Source organism: Callorhinchus milii, unplaced genomic scaffold (assembly GCF_018977255.1).
Source record: "Callorhinchus milii isolate IMCB2004 unplaced genomic scaffold, IMCB_Cmil_1.0 Scaffold7, whole genome shotgun sequence".
In the NCBI taxonomy this organism is placed as follows: Eukaryota; Metazoa; Chordata; class Chondrichthyes; order Chimaeriformes; family Callorhinchidae; genus Callorhinchus; species Callorhinchus milii.
In genome coordinates this window covers 3,271,528-3,297,531 of record NW_024704748.1, presented here as the reverse complement: position 1 = coordinate 3,297,531, position 26,004 = coordinate 3,271,528, and the positions used below count along the sequence as shown (strand labels likewise).

Genomic DNA, 26,004 nt, shown 5'->3' with positions numbered 1-26,004 from the left:
TTACATCGAAGCTCAACTATACAAACATATTGCTTGTCGGCCTCCTTTCTGGGTTCCTCCGGGTTCCTACCTACTGCTAGGTAAACAGGCATTTTGAGTAAGGAAACTTGCCCACGTTATGGCCTGCCGAGATTCTAGCCCAGGTCCTTACGCTTGCGAGGCGAGCGCTCTAACCAATGAGCTACAGAATTCCACATGGGCCAAGGGTGACCAAGATGTTGCAGTCTGCTCAGATCCCCGCGCCCACACATAACACTGAGCTTGGCAGGAAAGCAGAAATAATGCTGCTGAAATTAATTTATTTTAAATTATACGTTTTTGATGGACAGGTTACTGGCATCAGATTCAAAATGTCCTTTTTTTTTACACACACACACCTCCCCTTTCCTATCAACCAGGTCAGTTTCACTAGTAATTAGTCCTTCTTTAAAAAGGTATCCATCCAGATGTCTTCACTATTATGAAATGTTCCTTTCGAAGTGGAATACAAATTATTCAGCTGATGCAGTACACCTGAAGTTAGCTGGTTATTGTAGGTTGACTATTTGGAAGAATTTTGTACAGCAAGTCACTGAATTTTAAAATTGTTTTTATCTCAAAATTAATGTTAAAGATTCGTTTTTTCACTGCTTTGAAGATTATTATCTTCCTAGAAACTTAGTTATTTTCAGTGAATGCAAAACAGCAGAAAGCCCACTTTTCACATGCCTGCAAAGTTGATGTAGCAGATTAGGTGATATGTTTCATTTCCTCTCCATTTGCTGTGCTGAACATGGACTTTAGTAAGACGCGTTATGTCTAAAGCTGTTAATTTATTATTAATGAGAACAATCCTTGCATTTGGTATTGTGCTGTTTTGCCCACAAAATATACAGTTCATTCACTTTACAATATATTCGGTGAAGCGCTTTGAGACATCTAGAAGATGTGATAAGGGGCTATATCAAATGCAAGAATTATTATTGTAATTATAATGGCAGCAAATTTCACTCATGCTCTTTAGTCTCAATGAAGAGTGTTGCTAGTGTCCACACTGGCAAGCTGTGTGGTTTTAGATGGACAAAGTACACCAAACACACATTAGGTAACCAGGTTCTGTACCTCCAGAAAGAGAGTGCGTTCTGTATTTCAGACAAGCGGAAATGTCGACGCATATTTGGAACTCTTTGTCATTATTATCAAGTCTTTGAGACGTCTCAAAACACTTCATAGGATTACTGTGACGTGTAGTGACTGTGTTTTCTGTAGATGAATATGGCAGACAATTTGCGGACAGCAATATCCCACAAACCTGAAGTGAACAACCAATTTTGTTGGCCAGGACACCAGGAGAAGTTCTTTTTTTCAAACAATGCCACAGGATCTTAAAATGTCAGTTTAGTCAGCAAAAGGAACAGTTTTTATTAGTATAGAAATAGGCATGTACCATACCTTACCTCTGTGGTTCTGAACAACTGCAAGGCAAACAAAACACACTATTAGCAACTCCGGCTTTTATTAGAAACGTTATTTTAATTGTGTAATGAATACCACTATGAATACCTTCTTTGTTTGAGAAACTTGAGAAAACCCTGAGTAGCACTGATTACAGGCAGTAGAAGCTTGCAAGAAGGTGATGACAATAAAAACAACAACTTATATAGAGTGATCTGTTTGCCTCTGGGTTGATTGGGCATTGGTGCAGAGGAATCCAAAAGAGTTGAAACAAATGGAAACAGGAGGGTTTCTCCTGTGTGTTCAGGTGATTTTTTGTGGAGCGGAATGGAATTCGTTCAAATAGAATACAATAAAAATTGTTGTGGAGTCCTGTCGCTTCTTGCCTTCTTGGAGAACTTGCCCCAACAACAACAACAAAATTACATTTATAGAGCGCCTTTCACGTCGGGATGATGTCCCAAAGTGCTGAACAGTCAGATGTTGGGGCCCGAGCATGGGGGAGGGGTGGTGTAGAGGTGAGGGAAGGCAGAGAGGTGGGAGGGAGACCAAAGGCGGGGTCGAAGAGAAGGGTCTTGAGATCGGTCTTGAAGAATGCAAGGGAGGAAGTGAGGCGAAGGGACCGTGTGATGGAGTTCCATAGTGTGGGGGCAGAGAGGCTGAAAGCCCGGCCACCGATGGTAGGTTGGGCGGAAGAGATGAAGCAGGCTGGAGCCTGATGAGCGGAGAGAGCGGGCAGGTTGGTAGGGAGTCAACAGGTCAGAGAGGTAGGAGGGGGCAAGGCCATGGATGGCTTTAAAGGTGAGGACGAGGATCTTGAACTCGATCCTCTGGGGGATGGGGAGCCAGTGGAGTCGGGTGAGGGTGGGAGTGATGGGGTCATGGAGCCTGGTGCGTGAGAGTACACGAGCTGCAGAGTTTTAGATGTTGAAATATTGATATGTGATGGATTATGATGAAAGTGCAAATGGGCCAAAAATAAATACACTGATGCCAGTAACCCATTGCTGTCTGCCAACAGCAAACATCTAGACTCCCAACCCCCAATTTGTACGGTCATTTTATATTGTTTCTCCCATTTTTCATCTATGTGACCCCAAGTGCTACAATCCCAGTCTGTCAAAAGGCCTGCTTCCTGCAATGGTACCTCCTACCAGACTGGAACTGGCTCTCCGTCTGATGTGACATCCTTTTTGAGTGGTGCAACTGAGATCAGAAACCCCACATTATTGCCCAAGAGGTTCAGTTGAACAAGGACCTTCAACTCATTTGATATCCTTCCAGAAAACCCATCCAACCCTCTTCCCATTCCCATAACAAGACGTTTCTTAAACCAATCCATTATCTTGGAGGAACTGCAGTGTGCAATCGTATCCTCCAATCTATCTGCCTAATAGTGCTGTATTGAAGGGTATTAGAAGTTTTTTTTCCCCCTGTACTTATAACATACTGTATTTCTATCATAAGCATGAGATACATGACCTGTACAAACAAAGGTGGAATCCTGTAGCTCAGTGATTAGAGCACTTGCCTCGCAAGTGAGAGACCTGTGTTGGATTCCTGGCAGAGCGAAACGTTGGGCAATGTACTCCTTACTCTACACTGCTATGTTTACTTAGCATTAAGTAGGAACCCGGTTGTTAGTCGATTGGTGGATCACTTTTCCGGGGGTAATAATTCCTTAAGAAAAAATTTGTCACTCAATCCATGACTACTGTGTGCAATTTGGAGTCCTGTAGCTCAGTGGTCAGAGCGCTCACCTTGCAAGCGAGACACCTGGGTTCAATTTCAGGCAGGGAGAAACCTTGGGCAAATTTCCTTACTCCACACGCCTAATAATAATCCCTCCAAAACAAACACAATAATAAATTGGCTCATTTTCAATCCACGACTGTTTGGGACACTGTTGTGCCGCGTTTCGCCCACAAATATACGGTCAATTCACTTTACAGCATATTCTGTGAAGCGCTTTGAGACGTCAAGAAGACGTGAAAAGCGCTATATCAAATGCAAGGATTATTATTATTATTATTAATTGGCTGTTGCGTTTTGCCCACAAACAACAGTATATTCTGTGAAGTGCTTTGGGACATCTCAAAAGACGTGATAAGGCGCTAGATCAAATGCAAGGATTATTATTATTACAATCCTAAAATAGAATTCCAGTGATCGTTTAGGCACAATGATTTGCATGTTCTAAAAAGTGAGTATTGCTGATTGTGGTTTTGGGAGAAGCACAATTATATTGTTTTCTTCTTCTGTTTTCCCTCCGGCACTTGGTGTTGCCAGGGGTAAAATACGCTCTTTTCATCTGTCGAGAATGATGGGATAAAAGTTTCCTCTCTGGCAGCTGTACGGCTCCTATGTGAAATGGATGGTGTTTAATCAATATTCCTGGTGGCAGAAGTAAATGACCTGTACAGACAATTTCTGACACAGGCAAAGACTTTTCTCCTCCTCCTTTCCCCCTCCAAAAAAATAATTGTGACAGAGCTGCAGCACATACATTTGGGTTGTGTGAAGCACATTGCAAATCATACTCATCACAAACTATGCAATACTTGTTCTGATTACAAGATTCAGTTAAAATACATTATCATAATATATAATATAAATCCTCGCATTTGATATAGCGCCTTATCCCTATTGAGACGTCTCAAAGTGCTTCAGAGGATATACTGTAAAGTGAATTGACTATATATTTTGTGGGTGAAACGCGGCAGCCAATTGCGAGTATCAGCGTCCCACAAACAGTTGTCGATTGAGTGACCAAATTATATTTTTTTAAGGGTTTTTTGCTCCCAGAAAAGCGATCCGCCAATCGACTAACAACTGGGTTCCTACTTACTGCTGTTGAATGGAGGAGTGTGGAGTAAGGAAATTTGCCCAACATTTCACCCTGCCCGGGAATCAAACCCAGATCCCTTCGCTTGCAAGGCGAGTGCTCTAACCACTACGCTACAGAAACCACCTCATTGCTGTTTGGAGAACATCCTTGCCGTATTTGCTTACATAACAAGTCACTATGCTTCAAAGTAAATTATTGCGTGAACTTCTTGAGAAATGTTTTAGTATGCAAAGGTGTCATATCAAATAGGTCTATCAGTCAAATTGTTGACGAGCGTCCTAAAGTCAACTATTTGTGGATAGTTTAGTTTATTTCTTCACACAGATGTCGCTACAAGTGCAGGAGAGAGCAGGGAGGATTCCTCTGCCAAGGTGCAGAAATCTGAGCCAGGAAAGGAGACCGATAACAAAAGGTACTGCCCTGGAATGAACACAGTTTATTTAGTCCTGTTGGCTATTGGGTCATTGTCTTTGCATATGGAGGCAACACGTCTGAATTTCATCATTTGTTAACTTTGTTCAACCCGAACGAAAAGGAACAATCCTCCCTGTAAAGATGAGGCAAAACATCAGTACCGGGATAATGAATTTATACCCACTCACATCATTTGATATTGTCTACCTAGTATTGCGACAAATTTAATAGAAAAAATCGTTTATCCAAAAACATAAGTAATCCTTAATAGACAGTGATGTATCTCCTTCCCCTCCTAGTGATCAGAGTGTAACAGCAACAACTTGCATTTGTATAGCGCCCTTCACATAGGCAGTGTCTAAACATGACTCGTGTAGTATAAGCACCAGCATGGACTAGTTAGGCTGAATGGCCTGTTTCCGTGCTGTAAAGTCTGAAGATCATTTGTAAACATTTTTAAAAAACTCTATGCAATTAGCAGTAGGTCGTATGATGTGGGATTGCCATTAATACAGATTTGCTATCTTCCTCTAGCAAGGTGACTGCACAAGAGGCCCATTGGAGTGACCTGAAGCAGTACTTTGGAGCAAATGACAGGTTTGAACCTCCTGCCTGCAATAGATCACCTCCAAAGGTAATGCCTACTTTTATCACAATGTTACTTGCTACCAACAGTTGACTTTTTGGAACAACTCAAGTGTCGCTTGTTCCTCATGCCATTTTAATGTCCTTTATAGCCATTTAATCGTTTTATGTACGAACTTCAATGAGCGGAGAACAATCCGGCATCCATTCAGTGCTGAAACAGATGGTTTTCAAATCAATTATCTGTTTTGCCTCTCTGCTTTAGTTCCCCCCTCCCCTTTTTATTAGCCCTTCATTTCCACGTCTCACCTGTCTTTTGACAAAGCAAGTTAGCCCCAGGACTTCTGATGCCAATGCAAAGTTTATGGATGTGCTCTCAAGAGATGTGCACCCAGTAATAATGGGATGTCCATTTCCTTCTGGGTGGGAACTTATCCTGCATAAAATGGCAGGTCGGAATGCAGCATTGCATTCAGATTGTTTTCGCAGGCCCTAATCTGAATAAAACCTGTCACTTTAAAGATGTTCAGCGTGCAAATGGGTATCTGCTGGTGGAGCAAGGGCATTAAACCAGTGCATGCAATGCAGGAAATCATTGTTATGCCTATTTAAAGTATTTCTTCTTTAAATTAAATGACAGGCGCTTGAGGTTGGATCACCTCAGGTGAACCAAGAGTGATTTACATCTATCTGTTTCACTGATTTATTGGTGTCAGACTAATTAGATTGTTTGTTGGGGCCAATCTAAAGGCAGCATCAGCCCCTCCCGCCACGACGATGATAATAGCGATGCAATAATATTTGTCCCTGAATCACTGTAGAACTTTCAGTTGACTGATTACTTGAATGCTTTTCTACTGTTGTCGGATATTCCAGTAGTTTCTGTATTATTCTCACATCTAAAGGGTTTCGTTCCGAACCTCAAAAATGAGTTTTAATCCCATCAACATACATACACACCTGTTGCCACGCTGGAAGGGCAACCTGATTTCTCACACAATATCGTTGTTTAATGATTGCATTGTAATGAAGACTGAAAAAAAAGTTGTATTCCATGGGATATATTTTTAACACAAAAAATTGTTTTTTTTTAAAAAAAAGTGCATTTGGCTTAAGGTGTTTTAAGGCCCAATATATATTGGAAACCATACATTGTTTAATTATCACAATGTTTTTGTAATGTAGACTAAGGAAGTGCTGGCCAAGGATGAAGATATCAAGATTTTATTTACGTATTTCTGCTTATTTTCTTTTCACAGTTGCCAAGCTTTCTCTTGTAGCCACTTGCCATGGCTGCCATGTTGAAACGTTTAATAACATACAGCTGCATACCAAAGTTAAATATTTAGACATTTTAAGACCTGAATGCAGATTGACAGTGTTAATCAGTGTGCTTCATGTCACCTTAATGGCATTGTAAAAAAACAGATCTGCTGCAGGGGCTGAACCGATAAGACTTGCGCTGAAGGTATAATTGACGCAAAACAGGTCAAGACTAGTTCAGCAAAGTGCAGATTGCAGTAATCCATCTATCACACTAGCATTTAAACCTCACTTTATGTCAGCTATCATGCAATGATTTAAGTCTCTTTTTATGTCTTGAAGTAAGAATTTTGTGTGAAAATAGATTGTGCCCCAAGCAGATCAAATCAAGCATAAGGTTGCGTGAACACTGTAGATCGAGTTATCTGCCAGCCTAGTTTGTTGATGTTAATAGTGCAGACCAACACCTTCGTAGGAATTGTACGCTTTTATAAGAATAATAATCCTTGGATTTGATACAGTGCTTTTCACGTCTTCAAGACATCTCAAAGCGCTTCACAGAATATACTGTAAAGTGAATTGACTGTATATTTGTGGGCGAATGCGGCAGCCAATTGCGCACAGCAATGTCCCACAACCAGTCGTAGATTGAAAATGACCAAGTTATTATTGTTTTTTTTGGAGGGATTATTATTAGGTGTGTGGAGTAAGGAAACTTGCCCAAGGTTTCGCCCTCTGCCTGGAATTGAACTCAGGTCTCTCATTTGCAAAGCGAGTGCTCTAACCACTGAGCTACAGGACTCCACTTAGGCTATATGCGAAGCATGGCAACTAATTGCTCACAGGAGTGTGCCACAAACAGTCCCTCCCAAAAAATATCTAAGTATATGTTTAATAATTTGGTCACTCAAATCACTCTTCATGGGACACTGCTGTGCGCAATTGGCACACAATTTAAAATTTAAAATCCACTTTACAATACCACCCGTGAAGCGCTTTGAGATGTCTCAACGGTGTGATAAGGCGCTATATCAAATACAAGAATTCTTCTTATATACCATCCTAAGCAAATATGAGGTTTAACACACAATGCGATTTGTTGAGGTTCATTTATTAACATTGTTTCTTCAGACAATTCTGGAAAATCGAATCGACCAAGCCATTGAATCAGGAGATATAGACGAAGCAGAGCAGTTGAGTGACACCCTGGCTGTTCGCGAGGTAAGGTGACAGAGCCAAGAGAAACCTGTGACTATTTTGGCAAATTAGCTTAATATTTATCTACTGACAAGGAAGTTATCTCTGGAGACTAAGCCAATTTCTCTTGACACCTTAAAGGGAAGTGATTTACATACAAAATATTTCGCCTGACACGTCGGAGATTTCCTACTTTAAAAAGGATTCTTGCTAAAAGTAACTTCACTCCTAGGGACCAAGCTGAGACCTTGATGTGCGGCTCATGTCACCCTTGTACTCCAGTAAGGGTCTCCATTCTCCCCAGCAGAGAAACAAACCCCTTTCTTTCCTCCACTCTTGATCGAAACAGTCATCAAATAATTCCAAGCGGGCATGGTGCGTGGCAGCATTTGGCTGTGTGACCCATGCTATTTAATCATCGGCCACTTAGGCTTGGCATTCAGCAGTGAAAAGGGATACACATTGAGTTGAGTGGAGATGCCACTAAAATTGGCTTAAAAAAAATTGTCGAGCGCTTGGGAGGGACCTTCATCTGACCTTGAAATGTTGGGTCTCCAGAAGAGTGCAGTGTGGTACTGCTGAGGAGGTTTCACTTCACATTTCAGAAATGTTCATCAATTATTTATTTGACCGCACATTCCCCTGAAGGTTCCTTCTATTTTAATTATTTAACTTCGATTCAGAACCAGTTTAAATGTTGGCAAACTAGCTTTTATGGGACAAGGGCCGACAAATATCCTTGTTTAATTCGAACATTGAGAAATATTGCATCTCTGGACTGTCATTCATTCTTTATCGAATCGCAGAAAGATTTCCAGAACCTGAGAACCTTAATAAAGAGCAGAGTGGCATTTTCTTGTGTTTAGAGCTTCTGTGAACTTAAGAAAAAATGTGCTGTTTCGTGGGATAAATATCACAACGTTTAATATTTTAATATCGGAAGGGTAGGACATTATTCCCGTGCATGTTATTTTGAAAGCTGCAAATGTCTGCGCTTTGAGGTATTCTTACTGCGTAAAAGGTGTTGTATCATGCAAATTGTTGTAATCAGTGGGCTAATTGGCAGTGTTAGGTACCTCTTTACCTCCGTGCTGTATTATGGGCATTGACGGAGTCTTATTGATGAATGTAATTGCAGCCACAGTGGTTACGTTTAGGTTAAATAATACGTCGGCGTGCAAGTTTTACATGCACTTCATGGGAGATTGCACTAACTCGGGTTTAAACATGGTAAAATTACATTAGCAATTCATAAGACTTGGTGCCACGGCAGGTTATTTGCGGAATCACTTATGGAGGACAGGGAGCAATAAATGGAGTGTTGGGGGAGCAGCCGTTCATTAGCATGTTGATTTTTACGGTGGCCTCAGACCTGGGCTGCCAATGACAACACCTTAGAAGGGATGCAGCCCAGTGCACTAAGCTGTGCGGCTAGAGTACCACAAGCTCAAAGGAAGGCCCAGAAGAATTTCAGTTGCTAATAGCTTTGTGCTTTGCTATTGCTGAATAAAATCCAGGGTTTGCGCTGCGACAACACGGGTTGCATAAGGTTTGGTAGCTTCACAGTTTTCTGCAAACAGCCAAATCAAGGGCAGGCAGAGGGAGTGCTGATATGACTGGCAGAATGTGTTTTGATGATATATATCGCAGGCGAACCACATTCATTTTATTTCACAACACATTTACAAAATTACATTTCTATAGCGCCTTTCATGTCGGTAGGACGTCCCAAGGCGCTGAATACGACAGTGAGTCGTATTCATTTGCTCCAACACCGTGTGCATCTGTGTTTTTTTTTCTCATCAAAAAAAAAGGGCAGATGCTAACCTAAGGTTTTCCTGGAACTGTGACAAAAATGTATCATCCGTACTTTCAAAAAGGAAAGAAATAATTCCATTTGTGCAGGAAGAAATTCAGCTCGACTCATTTTGAATGCTGACAGATGGACATGCTTTATTTGAGGTGTCAGTGTGCTCGCTGTCTATTAAAATGTCACTCCCAAACCACCTTCTGCAGACTGCCTAACAGGAATTTAAGTCTTACTTTAAATGGGAAAATGGAGGTAATTTATATTTTGACATTCTGTTCCAACCTCTTCACTGGTGTTCCTGAATTGTTAATTTAAGAGTTCTAATATACTTTTTTTATGTAGTTGCGTGAGGTGTCGCTATTTTCTGAGACATTAGCCACAAGTTGGCCTTACCTGAGCTCCCAAATCACATCTGGATAGAACCGGGGGATTTAGTTGCATGAATGAAGGTTTTTGTTTGTGAGTAGTCAGAGTTCTGTGAGTAAATTAAGTTGAATCGTGACTCCAGACTTGGATTGCCACTGTAATGAGTTCAGATTCTCAAGTGAGGTACCTGTCATAAGGACGATGGTCAAAAAAATTATTTGGTCACTCAATCCCCGACTGTTTGTGGGAGACTCCTGCGCACAATTGGCTGCCGCGTTTCGCCCACAAAATATGCAATTTGTGGAGTCCTGTAGCTCAGTGGTTAGAGCACTCGCTTTGCAAGTGAGAGACCTGAGTTCAATTCCAGGCAGGGCGAAACCTTGGGCAAGTTTCCTTACTCCACACGCCTAATAATAATCCCTCCAAAACAAAAACAATAATAAATTGGTCATTTTCAATCTACGACTGTTTGTGGACATTGCTGTGCGCAATTGGCTGCCGCGTTCGCCCACAAATATACAGTCAATTCACTTTACAGTCTATTCTGTGAAGCGCTTTGGGACGTCCTCCCGACGTGAAAAGCGCTATATCAAATGCAAGGATTATTATTATTATTATTAATCAATTCACTTTACAGTATATTCTGTGAAGCGCTTTGAGACGTCTCGAAGACGTGATCAGGTGCTATATCAAATGTAAGGATTATTATTATTCGTACAAAGCAGAAAGAGGATGGACACCTTTCTTTCCTGTCAACTTTCTCTTTGGAAATTCTGACTCGGGCTTTTGTACCCAGCCCAGCCATCCTTTACCTTTTACTCGTTCGTTTTTCTGGAAACGTTCCCTGGAAATGTTGCAACCATTTGGTTTGACGTTTGAAAGCTGCCGCTGATGTTAGCAGCTGTGCTTTCCCATGGTGATAATGTACTCACTCTCACTGAGTCACACATCTGCCCTGCAGTCACTTGGGATCTTACCGGTGGGTGTTTTAAGGACCTGAGCAATAATGGTGAATCCTAATCACCTATACGGTGAGAATGCAACTTGCCATCCTCGTGTATGGCATCTCTCTTGGTTGGGGTGGGACCCCTGAATAATTGGCATTAGCGTGGCACAGTCAGCAGCACTTTCACCTCAGCTTAAGGTTGTCGGTTTCAGCCCCCAAATCAGGACATGATCTCATAGTCTAGACTGACAGTCCACTGCATTGACTGAAGTGCCTTCCTTCAGATGACGCATTAAACCAAACTGCTGTCGGATCTTAAAGTTCTCAGGAGACTATTTAAAAAGGGAAGGGAGTTTCTCAATGCCATGAACACATGCATTCTGTGCTGGAATCATGTGGCACAACATAATGCCCAGAAAGTTATTATGGAACTAATAAACTGGTGAAACCTGTTCCCCAGTAGCAGTGAGTGATTTTGAATGCCAGACTGAAACCATTGCCAACTTGTTTAGCGACATGCACTCAACCACTCGTGCTTGTTACATATGGTTGTCTTGTTTAGAGTTTACTTGATCATTGCTGTCAATAAGCCTCCCTGTATAGAGAGCCTTTATAAGGTAGAGGAATTGTCACTTTGCAAAGGAAGGCAGTCCTGTCAAGTGTTGACCAATCACATTGTTCTGTATTTCCCACTTCACTGTTAAAGTCGTTAACTTGTCACAGTGTTTATGTAAAAGGTCATTTGCAATATGTTATTTATGGTTTTTCCATGCAGGGTAACATTATTTAGAATGAAGATCTCACGATGTATGGTAGGAAGGAAGATGTTTTGGCAATTAACTGAAGCTTTAAATTACCAAAGTTAACATTTGAATTACACAAGCAGTCAAACAGCTAGAGATTGCCACCAACTGTAATTATACACAGATTTCTTACTGATTGGACATCTCTACAAGAGAGGGGGAAAAAAGCTTTGTAATGTACTTGGTGGCATAATAAAGAGAAATGTTGCCGTATTTGAATTGCAGTTGAACAGCCATCCTATTTCCTTACCAATACCTTGATAATTTATCCATATGTCTTAAACTACTCAGGGGGAGGAAACAAAAATACACATTGATTAATGGTATGGTAAGTAAGTGAATGAAATAGGATGTTCGAGTTTGTTGCAGTCGTCCATTATTGTTTAAACAAAAANTAGTTTCCATTGCCCAGAAATAAATTTATCTCTAATATTTGAAGATTATCCATTCAAATAAGAAAGATACTGTTTAGGGAAACTTCATGGCTTGGGTGGAGGGTGCTTTATTATTTGTGTTTGCCAAGCTGAAGGAGAAGTATGTGGCTTACCTGTTTCCCCAGAATGTTTTCAGACCGGTAAGCATTTTGCTGTTGGCCTGAAGCAATCTCCTGATCTGTACTTTCTTATTTGGCTGAAACTCAAACTTCACATTTGATTTGTAGTTTCAGATAACTGCTGTTTCTGCAAAGGTGCCGTACTGTCTGTGAGTGCTTTAGCCCACGGCAACAATTTGAATACAATAAAATGTATTGACCTCATTTAAGAACCTGTCAAAGTGAATTTACAGATCTGGTGTAATTTGGGGGTATTAAATTATTAGTTAATTGTCTTAAGTTTCTCATGAGGCAATAACCCTGTTCTCATATGCAAGCTGTATCTCCTTCCTGCAGTCAGTTGTGAATTGATTGCGTCTTAAAATGCAATCTTTTAAAACCTTTTTAAAAGGGTCCAGGTAGATAGGAACATACCTTGCCAGAATCCTTACCTTCAGGTGGAACTATCTCTCCTGTTGGCCGATACTAGTAGAGCCACACAGACGAAAACGATCCAGTTTTGATCCCCGCTGTTAAGTTTAGCTCTCAGTTGGGGAGGCAGTAGAGTTTCTGTACCCTGGGTTAGGGGAAATGAGTTGTGCTCTCCCCTGTTGTGTATGAGGGAAACTTGTGAAGCAGATTTGGACTTAACTACTTTTGGAAAGGGCTAATAATCTAGTTGAGGCTGATGTTTTGCTGCAGTGTTGGGGGAAGTGCTGCAGTGTCAGGTTCTAGTCTTTCTGTTTCCATGTGGATACCCTGACACTATTGAAGAAGAGAAAGGAGCAATATTTTGTCTACTAATACTATGTTGGTTGCTGTTTGGGGATTTTTCGTGGAGTCCTGTAGCGAAATGGTTAGAGAACTCGCCTCGCAAGCGAGAAAATCAATGTTCGATTCCAGACAGGACGAAAACTTAGGCAAGTTTCCTTACCCCACATGCCTCTGTTTACCTAGCAGCAAGTAGGAACCCGGTTGTTAGATGATTGGCGAATCACTTTCTGGGGGTAATAATCCCTTGAATACAATGTGGGCTGTCAATTGATGAGTGTTGCTGTGCGCAATTGGCTGCCAGGTTTCGCCCACAAAACACGCATTAAATTCACTTTACCATATATTTTGTGAAGCGCTTTGAGACGGCTCAACTATGGATAAAGCGCTATATCAAATGCAAGATAATTATATGATAGTCATTTACATGAGTCATTACTGATGGTGGTTACTTGAGAAGCACAATGACTTGTTTCACTATGACTGATTAGGACACTTTAAAAATGGAAGTGAATTCTTTCCAACTGATCATTTTAACTTGCTGCTAGGCACTTTTAGAGTCAAACGAAATGTTGTCAGAGGCCACGGATAATTAAGTGCAACCCAAAAGTATTTAGGAACAGGGGCCACACAATTATAGCAAAACTTGGATCTATATACTAGGAGATAGATAGGTTCCAGTTTTTTGTTTAAAAATAAGAGAGTGTTGGCTGAATGCTTTCCTATGCGTTTCTTTCATTCTGTGCCAGCATTGCACCAATAAAGGCATGACTAAAATATTGGGTTTCTTTTAAGTTCCTCACAATTGCAAAAAGGAATTCCGTAGGTCGCGACAGGTCATAAATGTTGTGTGTATTTTAAGTGATGGATCGAAATGATTCTAAAATGCACCAGGTATTATCCTATTATGGAATGCACACTTGGTTCGCCTGTATTTTCCTGAAATTTATATTCTCGTGTGCTGCACATTTCTTCGGTGCAGATTATGTTCCTCTTCTGGCTCAGTGGTTAGAGCACTTGACTCGCAAGCGACCTTAAGCAAGTTTCCTTATTTCACACGCCTCTGTTTACATTGCACTAAGTAGGAACCTAGTTGTTAGTCGATTGGCGAGTTGCTTTTCTGGGGGAAAAATAATAATTTGGTCACTCTATCCACGACTGTTTGTGGGACGCTGCTGTGCGAAATTGGCTGCCGCTTTTCGCCCACAAAACATACAGTCAATTCACTTTACAGTATATTCTGTGAAAAGCTTTGCAAGACTTCTTGAAAACGTGATAAGGCGCTATATCAAATGCAAGGATTATAAATACCCATTGTGATGCCGCTCCTTGATCATCTCATGACTATCCTTCAGGTTAGCACATAGCAATTCCCTCATCCTTAACGTATTTATCGCCTCCTAACTTGTAACTCCACTCCCCTATCCTCCATTACTCCCGCACTTACCGGCGGCATTCAATCGTGGGAAACGTCGTCTTGATCTGTCGAAGAACGCAGAAGATGTGCAGAAGAACTTCATTTCTGGCGATTAAATCGGCGGTCGGGCCTTCAGCTCCTCTGCCCCCACACTTTGCTCCTCTGTCCCCATCCCACAGTCCCTACATCTTGCTCCCTCCCTTGCCTCCTTCAAAACGTATCTCGAGAGCCTCTTGGACCGTGCATTCGACCAATATCCTACCCCTACCATCTCTGCCCTCCGCCCCCCCCACCCCACCCCCCGATCTCAACCCCCTGCTCAGGTCTAAATCCCTGACTGTCCAGCGCTTTGGGAATTCCTCCCAATGTGAAAGACGCTTTACAAATATAATTTGTTGTTGTTCAATGCGATCCCGTCAGTGCATGCACACTTACTAGCTGCATTGAATTACACACGTGCAGTGTAGATTGTTGATTAATTCATATTTTATGCGATTTATACAAGTTTGCCCGCAACTCGGGCTTTGCGCGAGTCCTATTAAATATTGTGGCCCCCGACTGATACGACTTGTGTGGGTTTTACTGTATATAAAATACATAACGGCACAATGGTTGGGCAATGAATCACAAAAGTGCATGATGCATTGCATTGATTTTTAGTTGTAACGGTATTTGGAGCTCCCCTGCTGTGGACAAACCAGCTCAGGACCATGTCCGTGTCTGTAATTCACCCACTGGTCATTCATTATTCTACATGTAAGTAATGGTTTGAAATTGGCTCGTAAATCTTCAGGATTAACTAGTTTTGAATTCCACTTATAGGTCAATAATTAGATTAAGTCATGGGGCTTTTTGAATCTTAAGACCCCTTTCGGGTATGAACATCAAATCCAGAGCTCTCTTCAGAATGCTCAATCCACACTTCTGTCATATTTGCATGGCCAGTCAAATAGTCACACAATCCAAAAAAAGAATTCAAATATTTCTAATCTTAAGAGAGCGGCTATTCACTGGCAGTCTAAGCTGCTGCAGTGTGAACCCCAATATAGTGTCACCTTGAGTATTTCTTGTTATCTTTTCAGACTCGCAGCTGGAAAACCATTAACTGCATCACGCATAAAAAAAAAAGCGAAAGAATTAATAGAATAGACTTGAAGTGAAGGAGTTTTACTCGTGGGAAATTTTGAAACAGAATTAAAATAGCACAGGCTGTTCGTCAATTGCTGTTCCTTTTGCCCATTAAAATTCCACTTCAGTATTGCCACACCTTGATGTTTATTGTTTCCCCTGTTTCAGACACCTGGCATAACGAGGCTTTAAATGCTGGGCATGTTTAAGGCACGTCAGCTTTTGTAATGATCTAGTCACTCTTCTGGCACGGATCTTATGGACGATGTTTTGACAATCAGGTCACAGATGATTTCTAGCCCAAACTGTATCCAAAGATTTTAAACACTTTGAGAACCTAATAGAGCTCTCTCGTCAAAGAGAACCACAATGTGTTCAAGTGACTTTTATAGATTAAAAGAGGCTAATAGGCCTTCATCAGGCGAGTTGTTTAAACAAACTGTTCACAAAAGTATAGAATTATCAGCAATACATTTCAATATTGAGGAATGGTGCTGGCCAATGACGTATATTGTATAGGATGTTTGTACAGTATTTGTACAGTAGTTCTTCACAGAGTTATACGATTTCAACGGTTTCCATTAATCCCTTCCCTCCTCATGCTGGAAGGTAGAAAGGGATTGTGACATTGTTGGCTAACTTAAAAATGCATCAATGGATATTAACAAAGATTTGAGTGGCGAGCTTCACAGGAGGGAGTAAGCTCCTTGTGATAGCTGGCATTCTCAGAAACAACTCTTGTGAGAATGCCAGCTATCACAAGGAGCATCTCTTGTGAGTACAGTATTCCAATTTGTCAGACAACCAGCCCTGCAATAAAGATGGATCGTGGAGTCAGATTTAGTGTTGAATGCAACCTCCAAGCCAACATCATTCTTTTATAGGCAACAGGTGCTTTGGAACCTGCACTTTACATTTTATGTTGAAAACATTGTTCCATATTTTTATACAATCCAAAAATCCACCGAATAATACCAAAGGCTGAAGAACATGCCAGAATTGAAATGAAGCAGGCCGATAAAACCAACGTCGGATGAGGAAGCTGGTAGATTGGCTGATTTGCAAAGGGAGCACCATTTGGATGAGATTCTATTATTGCAGTGGGCAGTTGCGCAAAGTAGGGACCCACAAACATTCGTAGATTGAGTGACCACATTTTCTTTTCAGCATCGGATTGCTGGGTCAGATTTTCCTCTATCCAACAGCAGTTTCTCTGACCAGTAAAACTTAACACTTGCTTTGTGGATCTAAGGGAATGTGATTGTCCTTATTTTGCTGCTTATTGTAAGGTGCAAGAGAGCAGTTGAGGATGATTGAGCTTTCGTGTTGTTTTTACTCCTTGCCTTAGCAGCAGCTAGGCTAATAAGAGGAATTGACCATAGGTAGGATTCAGTGACCACTGTCTATATTTCACCACCACCCATCTTGCTACAGCACAGTAATGAGGATGTTTATTTCCCAATTACTGTTTTAACCTCCAAAGTGAAACCGAAATTGTAATTAGACTAATTGAAATGATCTTTTAAAATGATTCAGCCCCTTAATAACAGCTAGCTTTAATGGCATTTGTTAAAATGAACTTATTAGACTTACTATAAACCTGCACAAAATTATGCTCCGTCCCATAGCTTTGTGCAATAAATCAAGTGCACATTTTGTGCATCATTCCAACCTACACGACAGAAAAGGCACTGTGAGTCAGTAACAATAATGAAATATGGGAAGGGGCAGCAAATATATGAGAAGTTTATTTTTCAAGTGGTTTTGCTGAAGGGAGCTGCTTTACAGAGAAATGGAACCCAGGTTTGCATCTTTGTTCTGTAACGCAACCAGAGTACCTCCATGTACCAGTATTTACCAAGCAGTATCGCCCTAAGTCGCTCACACCAGAAAATTACAGGTTTGAGTCCCCATCTCTGTTCTGTTGGCTGATCTCAGAGGGAGCTACATTTAGTTGGAAAGAAAATCGGCCACAGTTCCAGCACCTGGTCGCTATCCAGAAATACGTGCAGGAAAAGTGTGGGCGAGGGTACGGTTGGGTACAGTCAAACAGTCTGCCAGCACTCCTTGTCAAAGCTGTCATAATAATTACTTGGGCAGAGAACCAGATGATGCCAGTGGAACTATACTCCAATAGAGTGGCAGTCAGTCATTGACAGGATCACGTAACGCTTCACTTGTCAAATCCCAGCACCAAGCCCCCAGTAAAGTTGCTTGCAATGCCCCCTTAAAAAGTCCGATAGTGGGTAAATTCAGCACGTGGAGATTTAGTCCTGTGGTACCCGAATGAAGCAGCTACAAATTGCACGCAAATTGCAAATTGCACCGGTTCAGTAGAGTTCTGAAGGTGACCGCACTGCATGGTTTTTAACCACACAACGAATGCAGTGCGGAATGAATTATCCTGAACCGTTGTTTGAATTTAACAGGCTCTCGTTTTATCAGAGCAAAAAGTGTAATGGATCATTTTGTTTTTTAAAAGGACACTGTTTGAGCATGAGCAACCTTCCTACTTGTGTTTTTGGTCTTAAATTACTGGAGCATGTTATTGAGCTTCAATTAATGGGCTAAGGAAGTCGAGCAACAGATTTAGGTTTATTGTATTTTTCTAATTGCCGAGGTATGCAAAGCCTTTTTTTTTGTACTATTGATTTTTTGCAGTTTAATTAAGCAACATGTTTTCTCTTTTAATTGCAGCCATTTTTTCAGCAAATTGAAGCCCACAGCAAAATACATATATAATTTGTTTGTAATTAGGTATTAATTGGTGGTAGTTGAAGCTTAGCAGCCTCTGTTTCTTTCTTCCTGATTGCCATTTTATTACTAGTTAGTCATTAATTAATCTGTTTTTCTAATTAGCTTATAAAACTGTTGTTGTAAATGCGATTCAAGTTCAAAGCAAAGTAATAAGCTTTTACTCACTTGGAAGAGCTGAGATAAAGAACATCTGAAAATACAGAGACCGGCTATTTGTTTGTTGGTTGGAACGAGGGGGGAGTTGGGGTTGGGGAGGAGAATTTTTTTAGACTTTAAGCATGTAGGCATTGGAAATTGAAAAAGTGCCATATTACCTACAAGATGAAAGGCTAATTTACACTGAATTTCACTAATTTTGTTCAACCTACGAAATCAAGAACTGTCACCTGCTCAGTATTGCATTGACGACTGTACCAGTGATCCATGAAATAAGCTGCTGCATGCTTTGTTCTGATAAGAATGAACAAATCTGCACAATGTACGGTTCCCAGAATCTAATTTTCATACTTGCATGAAGGCAAAAAAAAATAAGCCGTTTGTAGGCTGATTAATCAGACATTGGTAGTTTTGTCTCTTTGATCTGACTGGTCTCCTAGGTAACTTGCACAGATATTAATGCGGAGCTCAAGTAAAGACAATCAAGAAAACTGCAGACTGAACTGATAATGTAATTTTAACACAAAAAATCACTGTAGTTCTACTTCAAAACTGTTTGTTTTAAAACACCCACCAGTCTGACCTGCGTTACTTCTATTTTTGATTTTTTTTTCCTAATGAATTTAATGGTAAATGTTATATTTATACATGTTAAATTGTGAGGAATGTTGTCACGGGTGGGGGGTGGGTTGGTGGGGGGTGGGGGAGAGCAGGAAGAATCTCTGCTGTTCATTAGCTGCAGGCTATGCAGACGTTTTTACAAATCTTCCAAGTGGCTGTATAGATGAATGCCTCAAGGGCCTTTGCAAAAGCCATGTATTTTCAGCCAGCTAAAACCCTTATCTTCAATCCAAGAAAGTACCATTAATCTTTTTGAAAGACCTTTTATGGCTTTTAATATAACCCAAATTAGAACATTTTACACCCTTGGTTCCTGAAATACAGTGATAAAAAGCCTTTGGAGTTCAGTTCTTTTTACTGCGTGCTCAGACTTCCCTGTTCCCATCTAAGCTGTTCCTGCTTTCAGATCCTGACAATGATGCGACACAATATTAGCTTGACCATCATCCTCACTCTGCCTTCATTGCTGCATTTAACATTGAAGAAAACCTTCGGCACTGTTTATGCAAACATAATGGAAAGCTACAAAATAAAGTGGCGCTTTTATAATGTGCTGCTAATAATTGTGACAACTTAGTGTGGTTTAAAGGACATCATAAGGTATTAAAAACCTAATGTGTGCTGAACATTTCAAAGGGAGCCGAGCACTTAAAGGCTTTGAGTTCTGCCGTGAAAGAGGGAGGGGGTGGGGGGGCGAAAAAAATAAGCGGAGTTTACCATGTTTTAAAAATTGCCTTGAACCAGGCAGCATTCTGCTTGCTTAGTGATTAGTTTCATGGTGTCTGCAATTAATCCAACGTTCAAACTCAACAACACATTGGCACCATCGTTCAAACTCAACAACACATTGGCACCATTGAGGTTATTCGCTTGGTCCTGACACTGTCTCGCAGTGCGCTGTTTGCAGCCCGGATCAAGAATCATTTTAATATACAACACTGATGTACGTTCCAACTAATTTTAAAAAAACTAGTTGCTCAATCCACGACTCTTTGTGGGACGCTGCTGTGCGCAATTGGCTGCTGCGTTTCGCCCGCAAAATATGCAGTCAATTCACTTTACAGTATATTCCGTGAAGCGCTTTGAGACGTCTCGAAGATGTGATAAGGTGCTATATCAAATGCAAGGATTATTATTATTAATCCTCCCGACGTGAAAGGCGCTATACAAATGTAATTTTGTTTTTGTTGTTGTACATCCTGTGTCACCAATACATAGGGTGTGGTCTCCATGATCTCCTCCTCCCCCCCTCCCCCCCCCCCACCCACCCAACCAGGAGATGTACATTTTAATTTACATGAGTAGATGTGCTGTAAGGATATCATATAAGCAGATGTGTATTCTCTGATTGTCGTTGCCAAATGCTCTTAGTGTATGTTCTACAATTATTTCCATTAGTAGCCTGCTTGCAGAACGTACAGGGGTGGGGGGGGGAAAAGATCCTTTGTAGGTAAAAATTAAACTGCTTTATTCTGTCTCTTCCTTGTTAAGTACAAATTGTTAGCAGGATAGCTCGGGGAAATAAGACACGTTAAGTCTTGATTCGTGGCACGGGACACAATTTCTAGATTTCATTTGTTAACAAACCGAGTTTTCTGCATGAGAGGTCATGCATATATATCACAAGTTCTCCTGTTGACTAATTGATGCATCAGTAAAAGTTGTGACTTACTGGTGGCTTGTGATAAGGTCCTTTACATCTTCAGCTTAATGATTTTAACGATTAGAATAGTAGCAACTGCAGCTGTACTAATACTGATCATTATAACTTGCATTTACGTAGCATTTTCATGCAAAACAAACCTCTTGAAGCGTTTTTTTAAAATTACTTAGAAATGAAGTGAATATTATACAAGCGAAATGCAGCAGCGAAGTGCCACAGAAACGAATGGGGATGATTAATCAGGCTTGCAGTTGATGAGCAAGTTTTGTTTTTAGGGAAACGGTTCAGGTCAGTAGAACGCTTCTATATATTTTTCTACACCCCAGCCGGCGATAGTGATCCGTGATCAGCGTTTGTCAGAAAGTTCTCCACGAGGCTTGTGTTTGACATGGGATTAAGCCTGCTGTTTGCTGTTTGCCAAATTGGTCCGCTTTTCTTTGTCCTGGTTTTTGCCTGCCCCTAGGAGGGAACAGAGTGGGCAGCGTCAGGAGAGAGAGGCATGTAGGTGAATATTGTGCGGAAGATTGGAGTGGGCAGCTTCTCTTGACAACTGACTTATAATAAGTCTCTTGAGTCTCTTAACAGGAGGTGGTGAGGGACAGTGACAGTCAGTGACTGACTGAAAGATGGGGAGGGAAGGGGGAAGCAAGAGGGACGTCAGGAGGGGGCAGAATGGTTGCTAGCTCGATCCCTGAGAGTGGGGTAGATCTGGCAGGGACATAAGGGAGAGGGAAAGAGCGGGTGGGTATTGTGGCAGGAGACCACAATGTGGTCTGGGTGTGGGTTGAGACAGTGGAGGGACATGAGGACGAGGATCTTAACTTCCATCTGCTGGGGGATGGGCATCCAGTGGAGTTGCGCGATAGTCTGTGTGATAGGCGTAAGGAGATGGGTGCAAGAGAGACCCTCGGCTCGATGGGAAGAGTTAGATTTAAAAGCCGTGCGGTCTGGAGGCGGCGTGGAAAACATAATGTACGGAGCTAAATAGGCGGAAACCGTGCAAAATACTTTCATCTTCAAGCTCATCGGAGATGAATTGTTTCAAATAGTTGTTGGTGAGAATTTGTGGAGTGCAGCACCGAGTTGTATTCCTACAGTGCCCTTTCACATAGGGTACGCTTTGGGATGTCTCAAAGACATGATAAGGCGCAGTATCAAATGCAAGGCTTATTATTACAATCTCAGGGCTAAACAGAGACTGTGCCAGAAACCGAGCGAGTAGTTTACTGTACAATACAGCAGTAATGGCACATTGAAACAGATCGATATCTGAATCAGGGCAAGCTAACTATTCGTGTGAACTGTCCATTGTAGAGGACATAGGATATAATGCAGAAAATCTCATTTCGTGATACATCTTTAAATTTGTGTTTTGTTAGAAAACCTGATTACGGGAACCTTCAATAAAGGGCATCATGATTCCATTCCAGTGGTCTTTCTGTTGCACTTTCGTTTTGCAATTTACAGTTTGAAAAGAACTTATTTACATGCTGAATTAAGTGTGTTCTTACATTACAGCACTTTGACAGTGATTCTGTTGAACACTGGGAATGAGGTTAAGAATTGCCGAGCGAACGAGGACAGGGAAAGTTTTAATTGGACATGTTTTAATGTCATAATTTACATTTGGAGGGTCACTGTTTGCTTGTGATTTGAGATGGAAAATGTCATTGCAGATGCCAGATATTGAAATCAACTTTTTCCTTTAATTTTTGCATAAATTGCCATACCTGACCTCCCTTGTGCTCCTTGATCTTTCTTTAGCTGGGTGTGAAAATAGCCAAAGCTGTTGATTGCCGCGATTTTGTAAAAGCCAAACAAGAGGCTGAAACTTCCCAACAAGCTCGAAAGAAGAAGCAACTTGCTTGGGGGTGAGTCATTCCTTCTATTAACAATAAAATATTAATAAAAAAGAGATTATTTCAATAAATCAATTGGAAATCTATGTGATTTTAACTGGGTAGACTCCAGCAGATACCCCAATGTACACTCTGGGGCCCCCAAGCCTTGGCTCTTGCAACCTGCGCCTGTTAGTTTCCAGAATTCGGTAAGCAGGATGTCCTCACGATGTGAAAGGCGCTATACCTAATGTAAAGATGATTTTTTTTGGTCAGCCGGGTATCTGACACAGCTCACCCCCTGTTAAATGTACTAGCAACCGGTTCAATCATATTAAATCATGGAACTATTTCTTCATTGTCAACGTTGGCTGTTATCGTGCCAGAAAGGACAGTTTTCAGCCGTGTGGTGAAATTCTGAAGGATCCCCATAGCTGACCAGCACCTCTAGTGCTGGATTAGCTATGGGGAGATGGTGAGCAACGAAAAACCAGCTACTTCCCCACAAAAGAAATCAAACGCCAGAGAGTGAGAGAGAAAGAGACAGACTCCCAGATCTGGTCGTGATGTTGAGTTTGGCTGTTTAGAAGCTTTACTGCAGGAGACGACGATAACCAACAAATTACATTTGCATAGCGCCTTTCACGTCGGGAGAACATCCCAAGGCGCTGGACATTCAAAGAATTGGACCCGAGCTGGGTTTACTCTAGCCCTAAACTGAATAGCATCGAGACCAGATAGGAAGAAAAATCTGTTGTTTTTTTTTGTAAAAATTAACTTGCGTCAAAAAGACTTTTAAATGTAACCCGTTCGATGCGCGTGTTCGAAATAAAAGTATGACACCTTGTGCTTTGTTTTTTCTCAAACAATTCAGATTTGAGGCTAAGAAGAGGTGGGAGATGAAGAGCAACATGGGCTACATGTGATGGGAGCGCTGGGGTGTGGAGACTGGCGGTGTGTTGGCTGAAATGCTGTTCTCTTCTGAAGCACTTGACCTGCGCTTGCACTCTTAACCCTCGGTCTCAAGGGAATCATCTGGAAGCACTTTACAACAACATAAGAATGTCTGTCCTCTTGCTTTTTTCATAAACTGCGCATTAGCTGGTTGTCAGTGACTTAGCCCTTGGTGTGTACAGTTGGCGGAGATTGAAAGTGGATTTTTTTGGGGGACAATAAATAACTTATTTAACAAGCGCCGTTTTAACTAGTCTTCTGCTTTTGGTGAAACAATCTTGTGATGGGCGGGATTAAAATAATGGTAAGCCCGTAAAATCATGGTATTTGAATGCTTGACTTGCATCTGGAAGTCTGAGGGTTTGACTGTCAATCAAAGCCACTCGGGTGGGTTTTGCTGTTTCTCAGTCAGAGATGCAGACCTAGCGAGAAGAGACAGGAGGAGCTGGGGCTGATTTCCCCACAAGAGAAAAGGCTGTGAGGAGACCTGATTGAGGTTTTTAAAATTGAGGGCTTTTGATAGTAGCAAAAAGCAGAGATTTGTTTTTAGTAGGTCGTGGGAGTCGATAATTAGAGAGCATAGATTAAAAAAAGATGTGCGCAAATGGCTTCCACGTTTTGCCCACAAAATAAACAGTCACTCCACTTTGCAGCGTACCCTGTGAAGCACTTTGAGACGTCTCGAAGACGTGATAAGTCGCTGTATCAAATGCAAGGGTGATGATTATTATTAAAGGGAGAGGGAGAGGTTTACGAAAGGAGCAAAGGAAGAGGTTAGGAGATTTATTTTTTAAGACAACTGTTTGTTAGGACATGGAATACCCCACCAAGAACGGTGAATTTTCTCCCAAAACAGAATCCAAAGAAAGTGAATTTGATAAATGGCTGAAAAGGAGAAATAAAAAGAGTATCGGGGTGAGTGGGTTGGTGGGGGAGGGGAGGGGAACAAAGCGAGTGGAACTAAATAGATATTTCGTTCAGAGAACCAGCACAGTGATGATGGGCTGAATGACCTTCTGTACTGTAAATTTCTGTAGTTGTGAGAGGCAGTCAGTCCATCCTAAGGAGGGAGGAAACATTTCTATTGTAAACAAAAACAGAAGTCGCTGGGAACACTCAGCAGGTCAGGCAGCATCTATGGAGAGAGGAAACTGAGTCAACGTCCACGACCCTTCGTCAGAACTGGGGCATGTTGGGAGGGAAAGGCTTTTAAAGGGCTAACAGAGAGTGGACAGGCAGGGCAAGGAAGGCAAAGGAGAAGATGGGGAGAGGACAGGGGATGATTTGTATTGTAAAGGTTGTTGTGTAAAATAAATCAATCCTTTGTTCAATAAATGACATAAATAGACTCGCTTCTACTCCGGTTTAATCTGCCGGTGATGCTCCACGTGCCGATAGGTTTAGCTTGTGTGGCTGTGACCAGCTAATCGGATTCTCCAGGTCTCCATTGCTAAACGTAGGCTGTGACAGGAATGAACAGCCCCCTTGTCTTTATGATCAGCCGCCTCAGTTGGTCTTGTCTCTCGAGTCAGAAGGCTGTGGGTTCAAGGCAGTTTCTCCCAGTCTAGACAGCATTTTGTGACTTCACATCGGTTGGTGGGCCATCATTGTGAAGTCCTGTAGCTCAGTGGTTCGAGCACTCGCCTCGCAAGCGAGAGACCTGGGTTTGATTCCCAGCAGAGTGAAAAATTTTGCAAGTTTCCTTACTCCACACACGGGCCTGATAATAATCCCTCAAGAAAAAAAACAATAATAAATCAGTCACTTCAATCCACGACTGTTTGTGAGACGCTGATGTGTGCAAATGGCTGCCTTGTTTCGCCCACAAATACACAGTCAATTCACTTTACAGTATATTCTGTGAAGCGCTTTGAGATATCTCGAAGGTGTGAAAAGCGCTATATCAAATGCTAGGTTTATTATTATTATTATTGAAGTATCAGTCTGCACTGTGACGTGAGGTTTGAACCCAAAACCTTCTGCCTCGGAGGCAAGTGAGTCTGAGCTAGGCTGACACCTAAACTCAATATGTTTGGACGAGGGGTGAGTGGGGTGGGGGTCTGTGTGAGCAGGTGGTTTACATATCTTGGCTGGGCTTAGCCTGTACAGAAGGAAGAGAAGAAAGAGAAGTGCTGCTTTCATCCATTATATTCCTGTGGAGTCCTATATAACAACAACAACAAATTACATTTGTATAGCGCCTTTCACGTCAGGAGGACGTCTTAAGCCGCTGAATCAAGAAGACATGATAAGGCGTTATAGCAAATCAAGGATTATTATTATAGAATCCTGTTCCATCAGGGGTGAAAAATCTTTCCATTGACTATCTTGGATTAGCACCAGCGACAAGAGTGGACAGGATGTGTAACCTCCACAGGAACTTGACTCATGTTTGTGAGTGAGCTACCTGCAGGGCAGTTTAAAATGGGAGTAAATGGGATATATATATATACAAAAAAAGTTTTTGATAAATGCTCTTTTGCTGAAGGGATCCGCTTGAA

The 26,004-nt window shown here is 41.5% G+C and overlaps 1 protein-coding gene across 2 annotated transcripts in view; it reads left to right on the top strand.

The window, feature by feature from the left end:
• The window catches only part of fam204a (family with sequence similarity 204 member A), a 36,208-nt gene extending 11,357 nt beyond the window's left edge, over positions 1 to 24,851 (top strand). For both annotated transcript variants that reach the window (XM_042337008.1, XM_042337007.1), the window contains 5 exons: positions 4,607 to 4,694; positions 5,231 to 5,330; positions 7,676 to 7,765; positions 22,476 to 22,582; positions 23,424 to 24,851. In XM_042337008.1, coding sequence (XP_042192942.1) covers positions 4,607 to 4,694; positions 5,231 to 5,330; positions 7,676 to 7,765; positions 22,476 to 22,582; positions 23,424 to 23,475 — 437 coding nt within the window. In that variant the 3' untranslated portion in view covers positions 23,476 to 24,851. The remainder of the gene's footprint in view (positions 1 to 4,606; positions 4,695 to 5,230; positions 5,331 to 7,675; positions 7,766 to 22,475; positions 22,583 to 23,423) is intronic.
• The last annotated feature ends 1,153 nt before the right edge of the window (positions 24,852 to 26,004 follow it).